This window comes from Pseudorca crassidens, chromosome 13, assembly GCF_039906515.1.
Source record: "Pseudorca crassidens isolate mPseCra1 chromosome 13, mPseCra1.hap1, whole genome shotgun sequence".
Classification (NCBI taxonomy): domain Eukaryota; kingdom Metazoa; phylum Chordata; class Mammalia; order Artiodactyla; family Delphinidae; genus Pseudorca; species Pseudorca crassidens.
Window position 1 is genome coordinate 9,979,571 of NC_090308.1, and position 17,320 is coordinate 9,996,890.

A 17,320-nucleotide genomic window follows, 5' to 3' on the forward strand; every position below is an offset into this window, starting at 1 on the left:
ATATACAGTACTACCACCACCTGAAGGTTACTTTTATGTTCCATGGGATAAAAGCCGATTAAAATTTTGTGGGCTGATAAAATGTTTGGCTGGTAGAGAGGTGCAAATAGTGAAGCCTGACACTGGCAGAATGTGTTTTGCTTTGTAAGGTGCTTTCACGTACTTTATATCTTACAAGATCTTAAATCAACCTGCAGTATAACCAGTTTTGAGGTTACTTTCCATTTTACAGATGTAAAAACAGACAGACAGAAATAAGAAAGATAATTAAAGCTAAATAACTTAATTCCCTAACATAAAGAGTTCTTAAAAATTAATAAGGAAAAAGACAATCAAATTAAAAAATGGGTGAACACGTCGATGGACATTCACAGGAAAAGACAAATAAATGGCAGCTCAATATATGAAAAGATGTATGATCTCATTTATAATTAAGGAAATCCAAGTTAAAACAACTGTGAGGCTTTCCCCCTCTCCCAATCTGATTGGCAAATATTAAAACCACTGATAATAATCATTCTTGGTATGGGAGGACCCACATGCTCATGTTAAGAGTATTAAATTGGTATAACTTGCCCATACCTGCTATGATAGGCTATATTTTGGTGACCCCCCCCCCAAAGAAGCACACCTCTGGTGTTCCGTTCATAGCTTGTGGAGTCCCACCCACTAGGAGGCTGGGAACCAGCAAATGTGACGCAGCAGAGAGTTGTGAGCGGCTGCAAGTGAGGCTGCACTCTTGGAGTGCTCCTTCTGGAACCCGTCTACCATGTCACGAGGCGCCCAAGGAGCTCCACGGAGAGGCCCTGTGGAAAGGCCCCACGGAGCAGGCCCCCACCAACAGCTCCAGGAGCTCCCAGCAGAGCCTCCAGGTGACACAGCCATTCAAATGACACCCCAGCTCAGCAGAGCTCTCCGTCAGGCTTCAGTGGACAGCGGCCCCTCAGAGCCCCAGCTGAGCACGTGTGGAGCCCAGGGCCACCCCGCCCATCACAGGCTGTGAGACAGAATCAAGTGTTGTTGCTAAAGCTACTAAGTTTGGGGACAGTTTGTTACAATAGTAGAAGATACTCAGTAAATGAAAGAAGAATTCTTATCCTTTGATGCGGTTATTCTCCTTCTAGGAATCTATTCACAGAAACACTCTTACAAGTGTGAAAAAACAGCCATACTTCAATAATCGCTGCATCATTATTTATAATAGCAAAATATTATGAAACAAACCATCCATTGCTAGAGCATTAAAAAGAATAAGTAGGACTGTATGTGTAGATGCTAATAAACGTTCAACATACGCTGTTTGGGCTTCCCTGGTGGCGCAGTGGTTAAGAATCTGCCTGTCAAGGCAGGGGATACGGGTTCGAGCCCTGGTCGGGGAAGATCCCACATGCCGCGGAGCGACTAAGCCCGTGCGCCACAACTACTGAGCCTGTGCTCCAGAGCCCACGAGCCACAACTACTGAGCCTGTGCTCTAGAGCCCACGAGCCACAACTACTGAGCCCACGAGCCACAACTACTGAGCCCGCGAGCCACAACTACTGAAGCCCACGCACCTATAGCCCATGCTCTGCAACAAAAGAAGCGACCGCAGTGAGAAGCCCGCGCACCATAACGAAGAGCAGCCCCCGCTGGCCTCTCTCTGCAACTAGAGAAAGCCCGTGTGCAGCAACGAAGACCCAACACAGCCAAATAAAAATAAAAATAAAAACACGGTTAAGTTAAACAATATATAAATATTCACTTATTGTTCACTTACAAGCAGTTAATCAATCAATCCCTCAATCAGTGATGAATTAAGTGAGTAGGTGGGGAAGGCAGGCAGGTGGACAGGTGGGGCCGAGGCTACTCAGGGCTGCTGACTCTTAGACTGGGCTCTTTCATCTACTCCACCACCACACTACAGGTCGGCAGCAGGAGCGACAATACCGACACCAACAACAGGAAGTGTGATGGCCACTGATGTTGGTCGTTCAACAAAAATTCAGAGCGCCACCAAGCTCGCCGCCACGGTATGGTGAACCGAGGAATGGAAAACTTCATTATACAGGGGGTAGGGCGGTAAGAAAATATGTTTCCTGTGGGTTTTCTGCTTATCTGCTTTAATTTGATACTAAATATACCAGCACCGTAAGGTAGCAGGTGAGCTGAAATAGACTGGGGAAATGCGAGGCAGAGCTGCCCGCTGAACCACTGTACCATTCACACGGTTGATGAAAACACGTTGTAGAGCTACCTAGTGTCTAGCCAGGTGATCCAGTCACCCCCCACTCCCATGTTTATTTTCATTATAAAACAATTAGCGGCGTAAGGAAACAAAAGAAATAGAACTCTTGCTGTCTAACGCAGCATATGGGTAGGATGTTGGAATACTTCACAATAACTTTTGAAACCAGATTCCAAAACTTCATTATTTTTTCCATGTTATTGTCATATTTTCAGAGTCTAAAAATGTTATACATCCACCAACAGCACTAACAACGTGTTCCTTCTAGCGTCTCATACCACTAAGGAAGACACCTAACGCCAACACTCACAAAGCTTTCGAATTTCTGAGCTTATGGATTTACTGCATGTTCTGCAAAATCTTTACTTGGAATAAGCAGCTCGTAAACCTTTTGGAAGGAAAAATTATAGATCATCTTGCTTTGTATAACAGATATCTGAAATACATATGAAATACAATCTCATTTGTTAATTAAATGGTAATATGCCCAACATCTAAAAATTTGAGATTATTCATTTTTATTTTGCATTGCTCTGTAATACCTGTGAAAGCCAAGGCTTTGGGGCTTTATGTTTCTCTCTACTCAAGACAGTATCAAGAAATTCATGTACCCCAAACATCTAAATACAGCAGAAGTACTATTATTCAAGGGATCCCAGAATAAGTACTTCCATAAAAATACTATTCACCATTTTTCTGTACGCTTTTCAAAAAATATTCATAGCATGCCTCAATGTCACAGGACTCAACTGCATCTGGAAGTGTGCCAACAACATTTGGCACGTGGATGCCACTGGAGGAGCTAAAACGGGCTTAGATGGCTACAGTCTCAGGGCTACGGGAGTGCTGGGGGCTGATACCCACGAAGGAGAACCCCACCCTGAGTGTTCGCTAATGTTAGTGAGAACTCTCGGTGACCTCGTCCATCCTACAGCTGTCGATACCACTTCTCTGCTTAGTTCTCCAAGATTATACCTAATTCCAACGCTCTGCCCAGCTCCAGACATACACTCCACAACTTACCGCCCTGACTTATCCACAAGTCAACTCGGGATTTCCTTCTCTAGCTTGTTCATTTCCCAGATGTCCACACCACAGGTAGTAACAGCCAACCTTATTTCCCTCTCTTTCCCAACTGCCCACACTCAGGTGGTAACATCTTCACCCTCTCAGTCACCATCATTTGGTTCTTCTCCCCACGTTCAGTCCATCAGCACATCCTGTTGTTTCTATCCCCCAACGTATATACCGGGTGGGTCCACTTCTCAAGCTCCCTGCTGGGGTCTGACTCCAACCCATCACCTCTCCCTGGATTATGACAGTGGTCTCCCCATCTCCACCCTCACCTCTCTCCACTATGTTCTCCATAAATATCCAGTTATTTACTTATTTATTTTTAACAAAAAACCCAGTCACCTCACTTCCTGCATAAAACCCCAAACTCATCAACGTGCCCAGGAAGGCACAAAGGCTCTGCCCTGTCGGCCTCGACGTGCTCAGCTTGCCCCCTGCTCTCTGTGCCCAGGAGCCTTGCACCTCCTCAAACACACCAGCCCCGCTCCTGCCTCGGCCTCCCCAACTTACTCCCGCTCCCCACGTCTCAGCAGATAACTGACAGTTCCTCTGAGCCCTCTCCTCCCCACCACCCTCCTTAGGAGATGCCCCTCCTTCCATGACCGCCACCCAACGTCATTGCTCTTTGTGTCCTTTCTTGCCTGTTTGTTTCCTTCCTTCCATCAACCACCATCCTTAACCATATATATGTAGTTTAACTTACTTTTTGTTTCTTGTTTGTAGACCGTCTGGTTTACCAGCATTCTACCTGGCACTCAGCCCCATGCCCAGGTCATGCCATGACGACCATGACACCAACTCCAGGCTGCACTGGGAGCACGTTTGCTTACAATACATACCAGTCACTCTTCTAAGGGCTGTGTTTACGTGCATTAACTCAATTAATCCTTGTGGCCCATTATTATCCCCATTTCTAGATGAGGAAACAGACGTACAGAGATGCTAAGTACTGTGCCCAAGGCCAGAAATTTAGTAGGCTGGGGAGCTGGGACTCAAATATGTCTCGAATGGATCAGTGAATCAGTCATGGGATGGCAGACAGAAGAACACCCTCTGGACCAACTCTGCAGAGGCCCCTCGGCATTTACCTTTTCTCATTCCTCCAAAGGGGTCCTTGTTGGGCTCGTAGGGCATCCTGCCCATCACTTCTGGCATGCTCATGCCCTGCTGGTACGGGGCGCTCGGAGTCATGGAGTTGCGTTTTGGGAATGATGAATCACTTGCGTCTGAGAATGGGTCGTGCACACTGACTGTACTGCTTCTGATAAGATGAGAGACATGAAAGCTTAACGACAGAGCATTAGTCACCTCCAAACACTTACTGAGAAAATAAGCCAACCTTGAAATCTGTACCTGCAAAAACCATCCAAAGTAAAGCATATGAATAAAACTAGTGGTAGTTAATATTTACAAAACTCACTAGAGAACACCATTGCCTCTCTCTATAAAAACTTTGCTCCAGAAAAATGAAAATAGACAAATCTGATTTTGTATGGCTCACCGAGATGTTTCAACATACCTTCCACCTTGCATTGGGGTAATCTGTCCGTGAGGGGTGGAGGCCGGAGTCGGTGGCTTCAGGTCACCTGGAACCTCTGCCATGGAATTACTGCCAGTTGACTGGGGAGTCTGTGGACCTTGCAAGGATCCTGAGTTAGCTGATAGTAGTAGTACCAAGAGAAAATGGGGGAAAATCTAGAGGTTATCAAGTAAGCTCATCCTTGATAGTTATTGGAAAAAAAAAAAAAAAAGGAAAGAAAATAAGACATCATCTTATGTAGAAGTAGTAACAATATCCATTGCTGGTAACAATGTAGTAAAATTAATTGCTCTTACATTGTTTACAGTGAAAATTAGTAAAAGCTTTTTTTTGGTAAACGATTTGGCAACACACTTCAGATGTGAGCCATAAAATATATTTATACCTTTTGACTGGGTAATTGCTTTATCCCAAGAAAATAATCTAATATAAAGAAGGCTTTCGGCAGAAAAATGTTTATTTCAGTGTTGTTTATAATGGAGATAATCTGAATATCTGAGAATAAGGAAAAATGGCATGAAAAGTTTGGTATATCAATTTGATGGACTATTAGAAAAATTATCTGGGTCTTAGGCAATGAGAAGTGTTTACGTTGTAAAGCAATGATACAAAGTAATAAAGAGCTTTATATCATTTCAATACCTTCTCAATGTCTGGATATGTCTATGCTGTCATTAACAGTCATCTTTAGAGCTATGAAATCTTATTTGTTATTTACAGAACACAAGTCATATTGGTTTGGAGTTCTTTAATGTCAGTATCAGAGGTACAAGACTTGGCTTTAACTATAATTATATTATAATAACAGAGCTCAGAACTGAGCAGATCTTTTAAAAACTTAAGTGGGATTCTTGCAAACAATTAACCCCACCTGAAAACATAAGATTTTAAGGGCTCTTGCTTTATCATTGATCACAGTCTTTAGCATGTCAGATGTTCAACAGATACTGGTTTCACTTATTAATTAAGCAACTACTAATTGAATGAATAAAGTGCTTGCTATATTGTAGGCTGTTTTCTACAGCTGGATGCAGCAAAGACGGAAAAAGACAAGAATTCCTGCCCCCATACAGTTTACAATGACTACTTTCAGAATGGTAACCCTAACACACAGAATTAATGGCTGCTTGTAAACAATAATATTGCGTATGTTACTATCCATAGCTCCTCTCCTATGGAGTTCCAAAGGCTCACCACAGCTACCACCACCCACACTTTAGAGGAAACGGAGTTGAACAAATCACTGGAGACTACAGAGTGTGCTACAAAGGCGTAAGAAACAGCAATGAGCCTGTTGCTTCTCCTCAGAAAGCCTCAGCTGAGCCCAGACTTTGCTAGCGAGGCCAGGTCTGCCCGGTCCTGGGTCCTGGCCGTGTCGAGAATGAACACTGATGACTACGCTAGCCAACGGGGAGCTTGTTCCGTAATATCTCCCCTGGGTGCCCAGGGCTGGAGTGACTCAGGGACGTTCTCACAGGTGCCAGGAAGACTAACTTCAAAAGTAGGTATCTTCTTAGATGTAGATACCTTAAAATAAAAACTTACCAACTCATGCTTACAAACCAAATTTTGGTAAAACCCTGGAAATGCATATTTAAAAAGGAGATATAATAAAAGAAAAAAGTAGAGTCTTTTACAAACGTATAAGGATAACCCTACACATATGACTGCACCGTAGAGCTGGCAGGAGGAATAACTGGTTTCTTACATCAAGAAGCAGATTGTACAGCAGTCTGTACATCTTCTGTGGAACACGGCTCACAAGGCTGTGATCTCAGAATGACCCTTATTTACAAGTATTCACATTTACAGCTAATAAGGAAAAAAAAAACAGGAAAAATTCTCCCCTCTTGCCAGTGTGTTTTCCTTTCCTTTTAGGAAAAAAAAAAAAAAAAAGAAGGCAGCCAGGAGGCTGGCTCTCCAGGATATCCCCACCTTGTGCCAGAAGTTACAGATGTATACTCAAAAGTAAACAATGCAAAGGTTACTGAAGGTTAAGTGCATCCACACACTTGAGACTGTACAGCCAGACTCCTAGCTGGGAAGATAATTTACACAGCATGAACCCGGTGCCCCAGCTCTGGCTGGGGTTACGGGAAGTAGGGTGGGGAGAAGAGCAATAGCTGGTATGTCTCAGGTCTACAGCGACCAGAGGTCACCCAGAGGGCACCTCTGTTTATAACCCGAGCCCCTTTCTCATTTATCTTCCCACTGAGGATTCCCTAGTTGGATTCATGACAATCCATGACAAGTTCTGTGACATCACCCGTCAGCTAATAATAGAAATGCAGTCAGCCACCTGCCAGCAAAGATGGATGGGTTTTTGGTTACAGACTTACTAACTGAAAGGGGAGCTTCCTGCCACCTCCCCGCACTCCTCCCAGGCGGGTCCCCTCCCCGCCCCTCCCCGACTCTAGCTTACAGGCGGGCCCAGGCCACCTGGGGAGGCGATTCCTGTGACCGTTCATTAGATCTCCACAAACTTTTACAGTCTGTTATAACAAGAGCCCGCCGGCACCTCAGAGATGCAACCACACCCCCAGTCCTTGCTCAGGCTTCATTCAGGAGCCTTCCTTTGGCTGACTTACTCTAGTCCCCGGAAGACACAACCTGGATCTCTGGCATGAGAAACCACACAGCCACTCAACAATGAAGATCCTGGTGCAGCCCCCAGGGCTAAGGGGTGATACCTCTCAGGGGCTGACAGGATTGAATTTCAGATCAGTATCAGCTGCATCAAATCAAAACTAGAATGCAGAGGGATGACTTAGAATGCTAAGTCATTAGCACTTAGGATTTAAGCTGGTTCAGAATGACCATTTGAAAAAACCGTCTAGAATGTTTCTTAGGAATCTTTTAGTTGTTTGCCTGGATGTACTCGTAAGGAATAAACTACAGTTATGTTCTTATGGGAAAAACCGACTTCAAAGAACACAAACATTGGTTGAAAATTAGTTAAAAAAAATTTTGTAGTATATGAGGCCCTGACACGGCAAATACCTGGGAATAATTTGTTTCCCTTCTCTGACAATAAAAATGTTTCAGAGGCATTTTCCTTAATGATAGGTCTGGAATCAAAGAGGCGACAATGCACAGATGCTGGAGGAGATGCCTGGTCTTTGGTTGAGAGGCTGATGTGACTCACTGCCCTACTGCCCAGTCCGTGTGTCCGTCTCTCTTGCTGAGTGGTGTGCAGAGCACATGAGCCAAGCAGACTGGCCCCGTGCACCCTGCACGATGCCTTCCAGGCCTTGCACTGGCTGAATGGCTAGACTCAGGAAGCTTTCCTCCCCTGCTTCCTGTTTCACAGGACTTGGGCTCCATTTGGACCACTAAGAAGAATGTATTATCAGAAGTGCATCTGCAATCCAAGCTCTTTTGTGCAGTTAAAGCGATAATGTTGCCATAAAAACGGTAGTTTAAAAAAAAAAGGGGGGAAAGGAAAGAGCTGACTGTTAAGAGAACAGGCCCTGTACTTTCTGAACTATCTATACCTCAGCAGGATTTCTTGTACTGAAGCTGATGCACACTGGGAGAGCTATTCTCCATACAGAAGTGCAGACCATTCAGTGACATGAGTTCTTTCCTGGCAAATAAAATATACTTTTAGATCTGTGCAGACATTGCCACTTTGGTCCCTACACCCCACCGGGTTTTTATTTTGGAAAAATAGTTTCAGAGCTGTTCACAGGCAGCTTGTTAATGTGGTGAGATTTTCGAAATTAGATTTCCCCGTTTTTAAAGTACACCATAACTGGCAAAGGCTGTGAATCTTTAAGGGTGGGGTTAGAGAGGAGGACTTCTCTATTTGTATTTAGAACCAACAGATCTATCTCTAGGTATGCTCATTACAAGTGCACCTTGGGCCTAAAAAGTATTTATTTGAGATCTCTAAGTGGCCTTAGATATTGGCATCGCCATCCAGATATCAGCTAGAGGGAATAATTAAAGGAGAAACAACTCCTTTCTTTGGCTCACAGATACCACGTCCTATGTGTAAACAGTTTACCGATTACAGCGCTACTTTAAACACAGGTGTAGTAGGCACACCTACCTCTCTAATGCCAGAGCCAGATGTCTGAGATCAAGGCCCGGTTTTCCCACTCACTAGCAATAATGGGCCAGTCTGCTTAGATTATTTATTTATCGAATTTTTGAATTTTATTTTATTTATTTTTTTATACAGCAAGTTCTTATGAGTTATCTATTTCATACAAATTAGTGTATATCAGTCTGTTTAGATTTTATGTGCCTCAGTTTTCTCAGGGATTTTAGAACAGTATCTTTATCACAGGGCTAACATGAAGATTAAATGATTAAAGCACTTAGAAGAGCGTATGGCACACTGTCAGTGCTCAAGAAATACTGGCAATGAGCTATGATCATCTGACCGCAGAGCAAGCCTCTGCTGGGGGAAGTGGCAGGTACAATCAGCCCCATCTTGTATGCAGGACAGTGTGACTAAGCGTGGACCACCCCAGGGCTTGGACACGGCCAGAAACAGACAACAGAATGATCAAATTTAACTTGAGTGAGGTCACCACCCAGAACTAAGGATGATGCAAGTTTCTTCCCATCTCTAATATCGTATTTATCAGAATATAATGATCCAGTAATATCAAATTTGAAACACTAACAGGCAGAACAAAAGCTAGCGGGAGAGCTGAAAGAATGGCAGGGTCTCCAACAGCTGAATGAAGAGATAGGAGAGAAGGCAGGTATCATCAATATGATTTTGCTTATGAGAATTTAAGTGAATCATCATTATTCCTAAGCGGTATTTTAAGATTCCTGACCCTGGGGTCAAAGTTAACTGGACTACTCTTTCTCAGAAATAGGGCTATATAGACCTTTATCTTGACAGTCTGCTGAATTCCCTACAAGCAGAAACTTGCTTGGCAGGGGATATTAAAAACTAAGTCCAAATTCTGTTTTGTTAACGTACAAATCGGAGTGTCTCTGACAGAGGCAGAGCTGGTAGAAGCTGGCCGTTAAATCCGCAGAGTGGCGTTTCCAGCATCAGCACAGGTTACTGGGGAGACTTATTTTGACGGTTAGATGGAATATTTTAAAACAATTGTATAAGGAATAAAGGTATAAAACTCAGAATTCCAAAGTCTACTTTGGCTAAAAAAGGTAAAGCAAAAGAACCGTGCCTTCAAAGTGCTGACCAGAAATGACAAGACCCCCAATTTTATTCTTTCTTCCCTTAAGCACTGCCAACGGGGTCTAACTAAATAGACGAGGCAGAAGAGGACACCCCTGGCTCTCTAAGATCCCAGTTTGCTCTGCTCTCTTTACTCTGAGCGGCCTTCTTAGAGCCTGGGAGGGACTCCATGGGGGCGGGGTCCCCGGCTCGCCCGCCGCTACAGCTGCAGCACCACCACTTACCAGGAGAGGGCGGCTGGAGCTTGGGCTGCTTCTTGGTGTCTCCCGTGCTGAAGACTTCCGGCGGGGGCTCCTCCCCTCGCTCAGTCTTGCACTCAAAGGCAAACAGGTACTGAATATACTGCTTTTTCAGGGAGCTCGCTGCACTGCTTGAAGTGCCGACATTTAGGTTGGTTGCCAGCTCGCGCCACTTCTTGTTTTTATTAACCTGGCAAAAAAAAAAAAAAAAAAAGGCAGGATCATTGGTTTGCAGCAAAGTGGCTTGTTTAAAGCCAGGAGACAAAAGAAAAGCACTTAATGTCCTGTTTTACTTTTTTTTTTCTTCACTTGCCTCTTTTAACTAATGCTCATTATTCCCACTCAGTAGTGCATAGACAGCATTTACAGTTATAAAACCATTAAGGAACCTGCTGATAGCTACATAGAAAGCACTGCTCGTGGAGATTCTTCTGCCTGGTGCATCTTCTAATGCCTCACACTCTTCCAGAGCCGGTGCTGTCCGGGCCCAGCAATTTATCTCTGAGCAAATGTACGCTCTCACTCACACTCATCCTCATACCACTTCTTATCTTTAAAAAAAAAAAAAAAAGAAGGGTGTCTAAAAAACTAACATAAGAAGCAATAACAGAACTATTTGGCAAGTTAAGTGTTTGGGCCTTAATATGAAAAACAATATCTTCTTCCAACAGCCGCAAGCTTCCGGAAAGATGAGCCTATAATTTTGGTCCGTGCCCAGCCTCTCACGAGGCTTTCTTGTGGTGTTGGGTGAATAAGGCCCCAGCCAAATGACCCCAACTTAAAAGCCCGGCCGAAGCCATCAGCCCTGTCTGAGCTGTGGAGGCAGCAGGTCGCTGACATGGCAGCACCTGTGGGCTTGGGAAGGGATGCACAGGACTACCCAGTGTTCCCAGTCACACTTCGGATGGAGGGAACACAACTGCAAAAAGAGAAGAGAAAAAAGAAAGGAAATCCTCAAATGTTATAAAAGGATTTGAGGAATTACTTTAACCTTTTGATTCCCACATGGGAACACAGTTACATGACACTGAAACACGAAGGACACGTGAAGGCCTGCAAATACTTAGGGAAGATTTTGCCTTTAGACGTTTCCTGTGTTAAGTAGCATCGGTTAAGGGGACAGTGAGTTTTAATGAAATGTTCAATTTTTGGATTCAAACTTTCTCACAAAGCTCTTTCTGTCCATTTACTTAGTACTAAATGGTGCATGATAAACCATGGAATACTCCTGGGAATGCTTAACGCCATTTTTGTTACTTTACGCCAGGCTGCAACAAGCAGGCTTGCAATTGCTTCCCAAACAGTAAGCAGAGCGCTGCCTGATATACCCTGAATGAGCTGATCTGTCTGTGGCTGCAGCACCTATTCCAACCACATCTGATGGCCACCAGGTAGAGCGCAAGACAGGGTGTGAGCAACAGTGCTGCCAAGGAGCTCATCACCGCTGTGAATCACTGCTACGTTCAAGCAGCTTCATTAGCTAAGCCAGCAGAGTCCTGCTCACAGACCCAACATGGGAATGCACACTACTGACAGAGTGAGGTGTCTAGACGATCCCTACGCTGCTGCGATGGGTGACACCCAATTGTTTGGCGTCCTGGGGATTCTAAAAAAATCTGTCGGGGATCTAGGTGTAAAGAAAGAACGGTCAGGGGAGTCTATGCCCATAGGAGAAATGTCAGGGGTGTCTAGAGAGGAAAGGTCGGGGGGGTCTATGCTCAGAGGGGAAAGGTCAGGGGTGTCCAGGTACAGAGGGGAAAGGTCAGAGGGTTTAAGTGCAAGAGAGAGGTGTGTATCCTGACCTCTCCCTTCACTGACCACCACTCACACCTGGTCTGCATCCTATGATTTACCATCTGATCAGGCAGTCTGGGGTCAAGCTCTGATTGCTTCAGTTGTAGGCCTCGGGTCTCGGGTGGGAGGAGGCACCTCAGGGAGGGCTGAGAACAAAGGCCTCTCCTGCATCCCCAAGAGCTGTGTGGCACCGAGACCAGGGCGGGCCCTCGGTGATACCTGTGGATTACACGACCTGCCTTTGGATAGCGAGGCCCCGCACCACCTGAGGCCCGAGCAGCTACTTTCATTGATCTGGGTGGGAGCCCAGGTATTGACAGGTTTTAAATTCTCCCAGGTGATGCTAATGAACAGCTAGGTCTGAGAACTACGGGCAGAAATAAGGGCTTGTGTTTTGCAATCAGACAGACCTGGCCTCACCACCTAGCCTGAGAATCCCTGGGCCACAACATTGTACAGTCGGCCTTCCGTGTCCCTGGGTGATGCATTTGTGAATTCAGCCAACTTCAAATTCAAAGAATCAAAAAAAAAAAAATTCCAGAAAGTTCCAAAAATCAAAACTTGCATTTGTACCAGCAAATATTTACGCAGCATTACATTTTATTGGATATTGTAAGTAATCTAGAGATGATTTAAAGTATACGGGAGGTTGTGTGTAGGTTATATAAATAAGGGACTCGAGCTCTGAGGATTTTGGTGTTCTTCGGGGTCCTGGAACCAATCCCCCATGGATCCCAAGGGACAACTGTACTTCATCTTGTTACATCTCTTCTTCAGGGCTGATGACCTTGCATTTCACGGGTATTGAGAAAAAAAGTGACAAGAAAAAGCACAGTGCCCAGGACGCAGTGGGCACTCACCCCTTAGGACACTTTCCCCCATTCTACTTCGGGACATGGATATACAAACCAGACCCAATGCTAAAAACTGGGCTGAGACTGGGGAGGAAAGTGTGGCCTCTAGGGTACAAAATTGAAAGGGGAATTGCAGGGGAGGCATCTGCACAACCCCAAAACGAGTGCCTCCTGGAATTCTGCACTCCGGGTGCCACTTCTGCCCATGCCAGTCCCAGCCCTGTGAAAAAGGGACAGCACTGCTCTTCTTGTCGCCCAGGTATGGTGGACGTGGTCTTAGAAGGATGACTTAGTTTTCTTGCTCAATTGCTCTGGATAGAGGGAAACAGTGAATTTTTGATTTATATCTAATCTAGACAACTTAGTCATTTGCAAAACATTTTTATTTACTATGAAATTCTGACAGATTCAGTAGAATTCTGGAGCTGTCAGGGACCCGAAAGCAAAATCTAGCCCAAATGTCTCATCTTACAGATGAGGACTGAGACCCATATAAATGACCGAGATCACTCTGCGAGTGGGCAGCGGATCCGGGTCCCTGGCCCCAGCACCCTCCCCCTGCAGCACATGAACATGGATCCCAGTAAAGGTGACCTTCCCAGGGGCTTCGCTTTTTCTTTGTGAGAAAAAAATTCGAGTCTGTATATTCAAAGAAAGCTGCTGTAAGAGCTTATCTATAGCATCTCCTCATTCATTCATTCATTCTCACCTGTGCCAAACCTCCAATCTCTTTAACGCAGACATAGAGTCGGAACAGGTCCAAGGGCTTCTTGCCCACCGCAGGCAGACTTGAGACCGGGGAGCCTCTCTCCTCCATGAAGGTGAGGTATCGGTCTACCCAAAGCTTTCTCTCTGGCTCATTCCCCAATTCATACACCTTTGTGATCTTTTCGCCAGTGGTGGTGGATGAGCTGGACTTCTAGAGCCCAGAAGGAGCATTTGGAGATGGGGCATGGGTGGGCAGAGGGAAAGGGAAGAAGGTGAGAAAAAAGTAATGAGCTACCAAATACAAGAAGAGAAGAAATTTTAAAACTACTGCTATCACACAACAATTAGGAATGAAGGCTACTAGTTCAGGCACAAAGTATACATTGTCTTAATTAAGAATTTACTTTGACTTTAAATAAAGGGCCCAAACTCCCCCTTTTATATACTTGAAAAACAAAAAGAAAGGAACAAAAACTTTCTTTTACTTTATCACTATAAGCGTTGAATCCCAGAAGGCAAGATTCCAATGACACCTCGCGTCATTTTTAAAAACAAAAGGGTGCTAGCTCATTGAATGATCACAGTGAATTTAAAATTTCACACGTAATGTTATAGAGCCCTAAAAAACTACATGGTCTCCTACATTTCCTTGTCAAAATGTGGATGGCCGATGTGTGTCTTCATTAAAACTAAATCATATGGAGGAAGAGCAAACACGTGGTACTTGCTGAAAAATATAAGGTAGGTCACATGTCACAGGACCCAGTGGTGTGTGGGCTCTTTGTAAACCAATGACCAGCTGAAGCTCTGGCGTTCACTCGTAACAACCTGCTTTCCCGACTTAAGATTCCTTGAACTTCTCTGCCAAGGTTAAGGGGCTGTTTAGATAGTTTAATACATTTCTTAAGCAGCCACGTGTTAATCACAAAGACATGTGCTATTTCATACTCCCAGCATATCTATGGACACACGTTTACTTTCATGTGCCCATTTGGTTTATACTGATGCTCTAATTCTTGGTCTTTTATTTTTCTAACTATGTATTTGATTCTAAAATGTCAAAAGTTGCTGTTTCATAAAGAGCCCAACTGTATATTTTTCCTTTCTTTTACGTCTCTGTATTTGTAACAATATTTGTGCACTTGTAATATCTGCAACTCCGGGATCATTGTGCAAAACCACTTGTAAAGTCTCGATAAAGATTTCCTTGGAATAATAATATACTTCATTTAGTCATGTTTATTTACTAGGTTGTCATTTGCAGTGAGTGTATAGCTCTTATTTTAGATGGAGTTTTTCTTAACTCTTTTTCACTATATTTAGCTCAAGATAATTTTAAGCCTACTGCTGAAATGGGGGCAGTGGTGGTGGTAGGGCCTGAGAAAGATGCTTGAGAATGAAACTAATCAAGCTGGTGAGTGGCAGAGGTCCCTCCAATTAACATGTAATTTTCCCAAGCTGTTCTGGCTAAAATTTTAAGCCTTCAGCTTTAGAATTATTGAAGCATAAAATCTTTACATAAAATATATAAAACTGGGTAATACAGTTGATGTAAATAAAGAAAGTAGAGTGGTAGGATAAAAAAAATGTGATCTTTTAGAATTTGAAGCTGAAGCTAAAGAAAGTTACTTTAGATAAGAACTTAAGTATGTATACATGTTCCTATATATGTCTATAAACTCATGTACATACCAGATCATGGAACATACCCCATAACCACATAAGCTTTTAAAATTTATTTGCCATATTCTCACACCCAGGGAACATCTGACTCGGAAAAGAAACTGTTGCAACGCATTTTACACCGCGTCCTCATACTGGGAACGTTTCAGAAACTTCGTCATCATTAATGAGGTAGTTATGAACAGCAGGTTTCCAAATCATAGTTTTGAAACTTTGTCTTTATTGGGAGGTACACTGAAAACAATGGACCCAATCTTTTTTTTAAAAAATAAAAATTTGAAAGAAGAGCCAGAGGACAAAACCATTATCACCTAAAATCAATTAAAACCACCACCATGAACCTCCCCCTTGCATTTCATCTGTGAAGAACTCAGAGGAAAAGTCTGAGATTCCATTTAAAAATAAGAGATATAAAATCAGTCGTTTCAGTTTACAGTCACTCTAGGTGCTCCGCCAACATCCCGAGTAAAAAGATCCAGCTGCTGTTCCCGGCCAGGTCCTCTCTAAACCCAAACCGTGGAAGGGCTCCAGGAGAAAGTTACTCGTGGCCCAAGCAATGAGACTGTGAAGTGTTTGTTCCTATCTATGAAAGGAGGGGATTCTCGTAACCTGAAACCGGCCTAAAGTAATGATTTACTTAGTTTTTGACTATCCGTATTTTAACTTTCCTTACCTTTCTTTGTTAAGTGAACTTAAGTTTAATTAACTTCTACATATCTCAATTTGTTCTCATAAAATTAGAAAACCTTAATGAAGATAACAGTTGTTAATAGAATTGTTTCACTTTTCATAGTTTTTAGATCTTCAAAAATGCATTCTATGGTGCCATAACGTAAACAAATGCATCTGTGTGAAAAGAAAGTGGTCAAGCCTCAGTTTTATGTCAGGTCCTAGAAGAGGCCTCCCCTGGTGCCGGCTCCCTGGTCTGAATCATCATCGCAAAAGCCTTATTTGTCCTTGGTGGTACCTGGCCTCACGGTGCACAGAGGCCTATGTTTCGTGTGGGATTAGCTGTCTGCCCTCCACTCTCCTGACTAGACTTTAAGTTCCACGAGGCAGGAACTGGGTTGATCTTGAATCACCAACAGCGACAGCACACTGAAGGTACTCAGCACATTATTTGCTCTGAGTGAATACTCACATGAACAAGAAAGGTCTGAAAAGTCTAGCACCATCCAAGTAAGGATTAACAGCTGGTTAAAATATTCTATAAACAGGTTTTCGGTGAGTGAAGTGCTAAGTGAATGTGGACACAATCGAATAAGACTGAAAGCTGAGAAGGGATTGGTGGGCAAGTAACATCTCCATTCCCAGCTTCCTGGGCTGCACACTGGCCCATTCCCAAAGTTGGTATTTGGGTGCCCAAACAGAGAAAAAGGACATTAAGAGAAACAAAAGCCCTAGGAAATAAAGACTATACACTTTATCCCTGATCAGGCTCAAAACATACTTTTTTTGTTCAGAGACATTAATTATGATGTGACCTTTGAATAAACGTCATTTACACTCTACCCATCGAACAATGGGCAAGAAAACTAGCCCCGAAGAAAGCTGGTTAACTTTTTCAGGCCACTAGCACCACCTCATATTGCTCTGGTGTTGTAAAAATTGTATCCTACTGCATGAAACAGTCGTGGAGGCAAGAAAAAGAAATGGAGATAGCTGAAAAATTACAGCAAGACATTATTATGGTGCCACAAATGTTTTCCTTGCATATAACTTAATTAAGTCTATAAGTACACTTTTCCTCAAGTCTTTGAAGCAGATTTACATTTCAGCAGTCTTTACCATATGCCTGGTAATATGTGTATATGCATGTGTATGTGCAAATGTTTATTTTTATTTTAGAATGTTTTGTAACAAAACAGCGCTGGTCCATGGCACACTGTCAAAGCATAGAACATCTCTGTTATTTAGTCCATTTCAGGCCTGCTATTAGATAGGCTTTATTAGAAACACTGTTAGGAGCAATTTTAAGTACAAATTAAAGTTGTATCTCAGAAAGAGAAGTTAAATACTCTTCAATATATATCTGC

The 17,320-nt window shown here is 43.4% G+C and overlaps 1 protein-coding gene across 4 annotated transcripts in view; it reads right to left on the reverse strand.

Annotated features, from left to right (window-relative positions):
• ARID1B (AT-rich interaction domain 1B) overlaps positions 1–17,320 on the reverse strand; it is a 411,713-nt gene that overhangs the window by 15,334 nt on the left and 379,059 nt on the right. For all 4 annotated transcript variants that reach the window (XM_067701689.1, XM_067701687.1, XM_067701686.1 and 1 more), the window contains 4 exons: positions 13,603–13,812; positions 10,231–10,435; positions 4,819–4,957; positions 4,388–4,560 (listed from right to left, as the gene is read on the reverse strand). In XM_067701689.1, the coding sequence (XP_067557790.1) occupies positions 4,388–4,560; positions 4,819–4,957; positions 10,231–10,435; positions 13,603–13,812 (727 nt within the window). The remainder of the gene's footprint in view (positions 1–4,387; positions 4,561–4,818; positions 4,958–10,230; positions 10,436–13,602; positions 13,813–17,320) is intronic.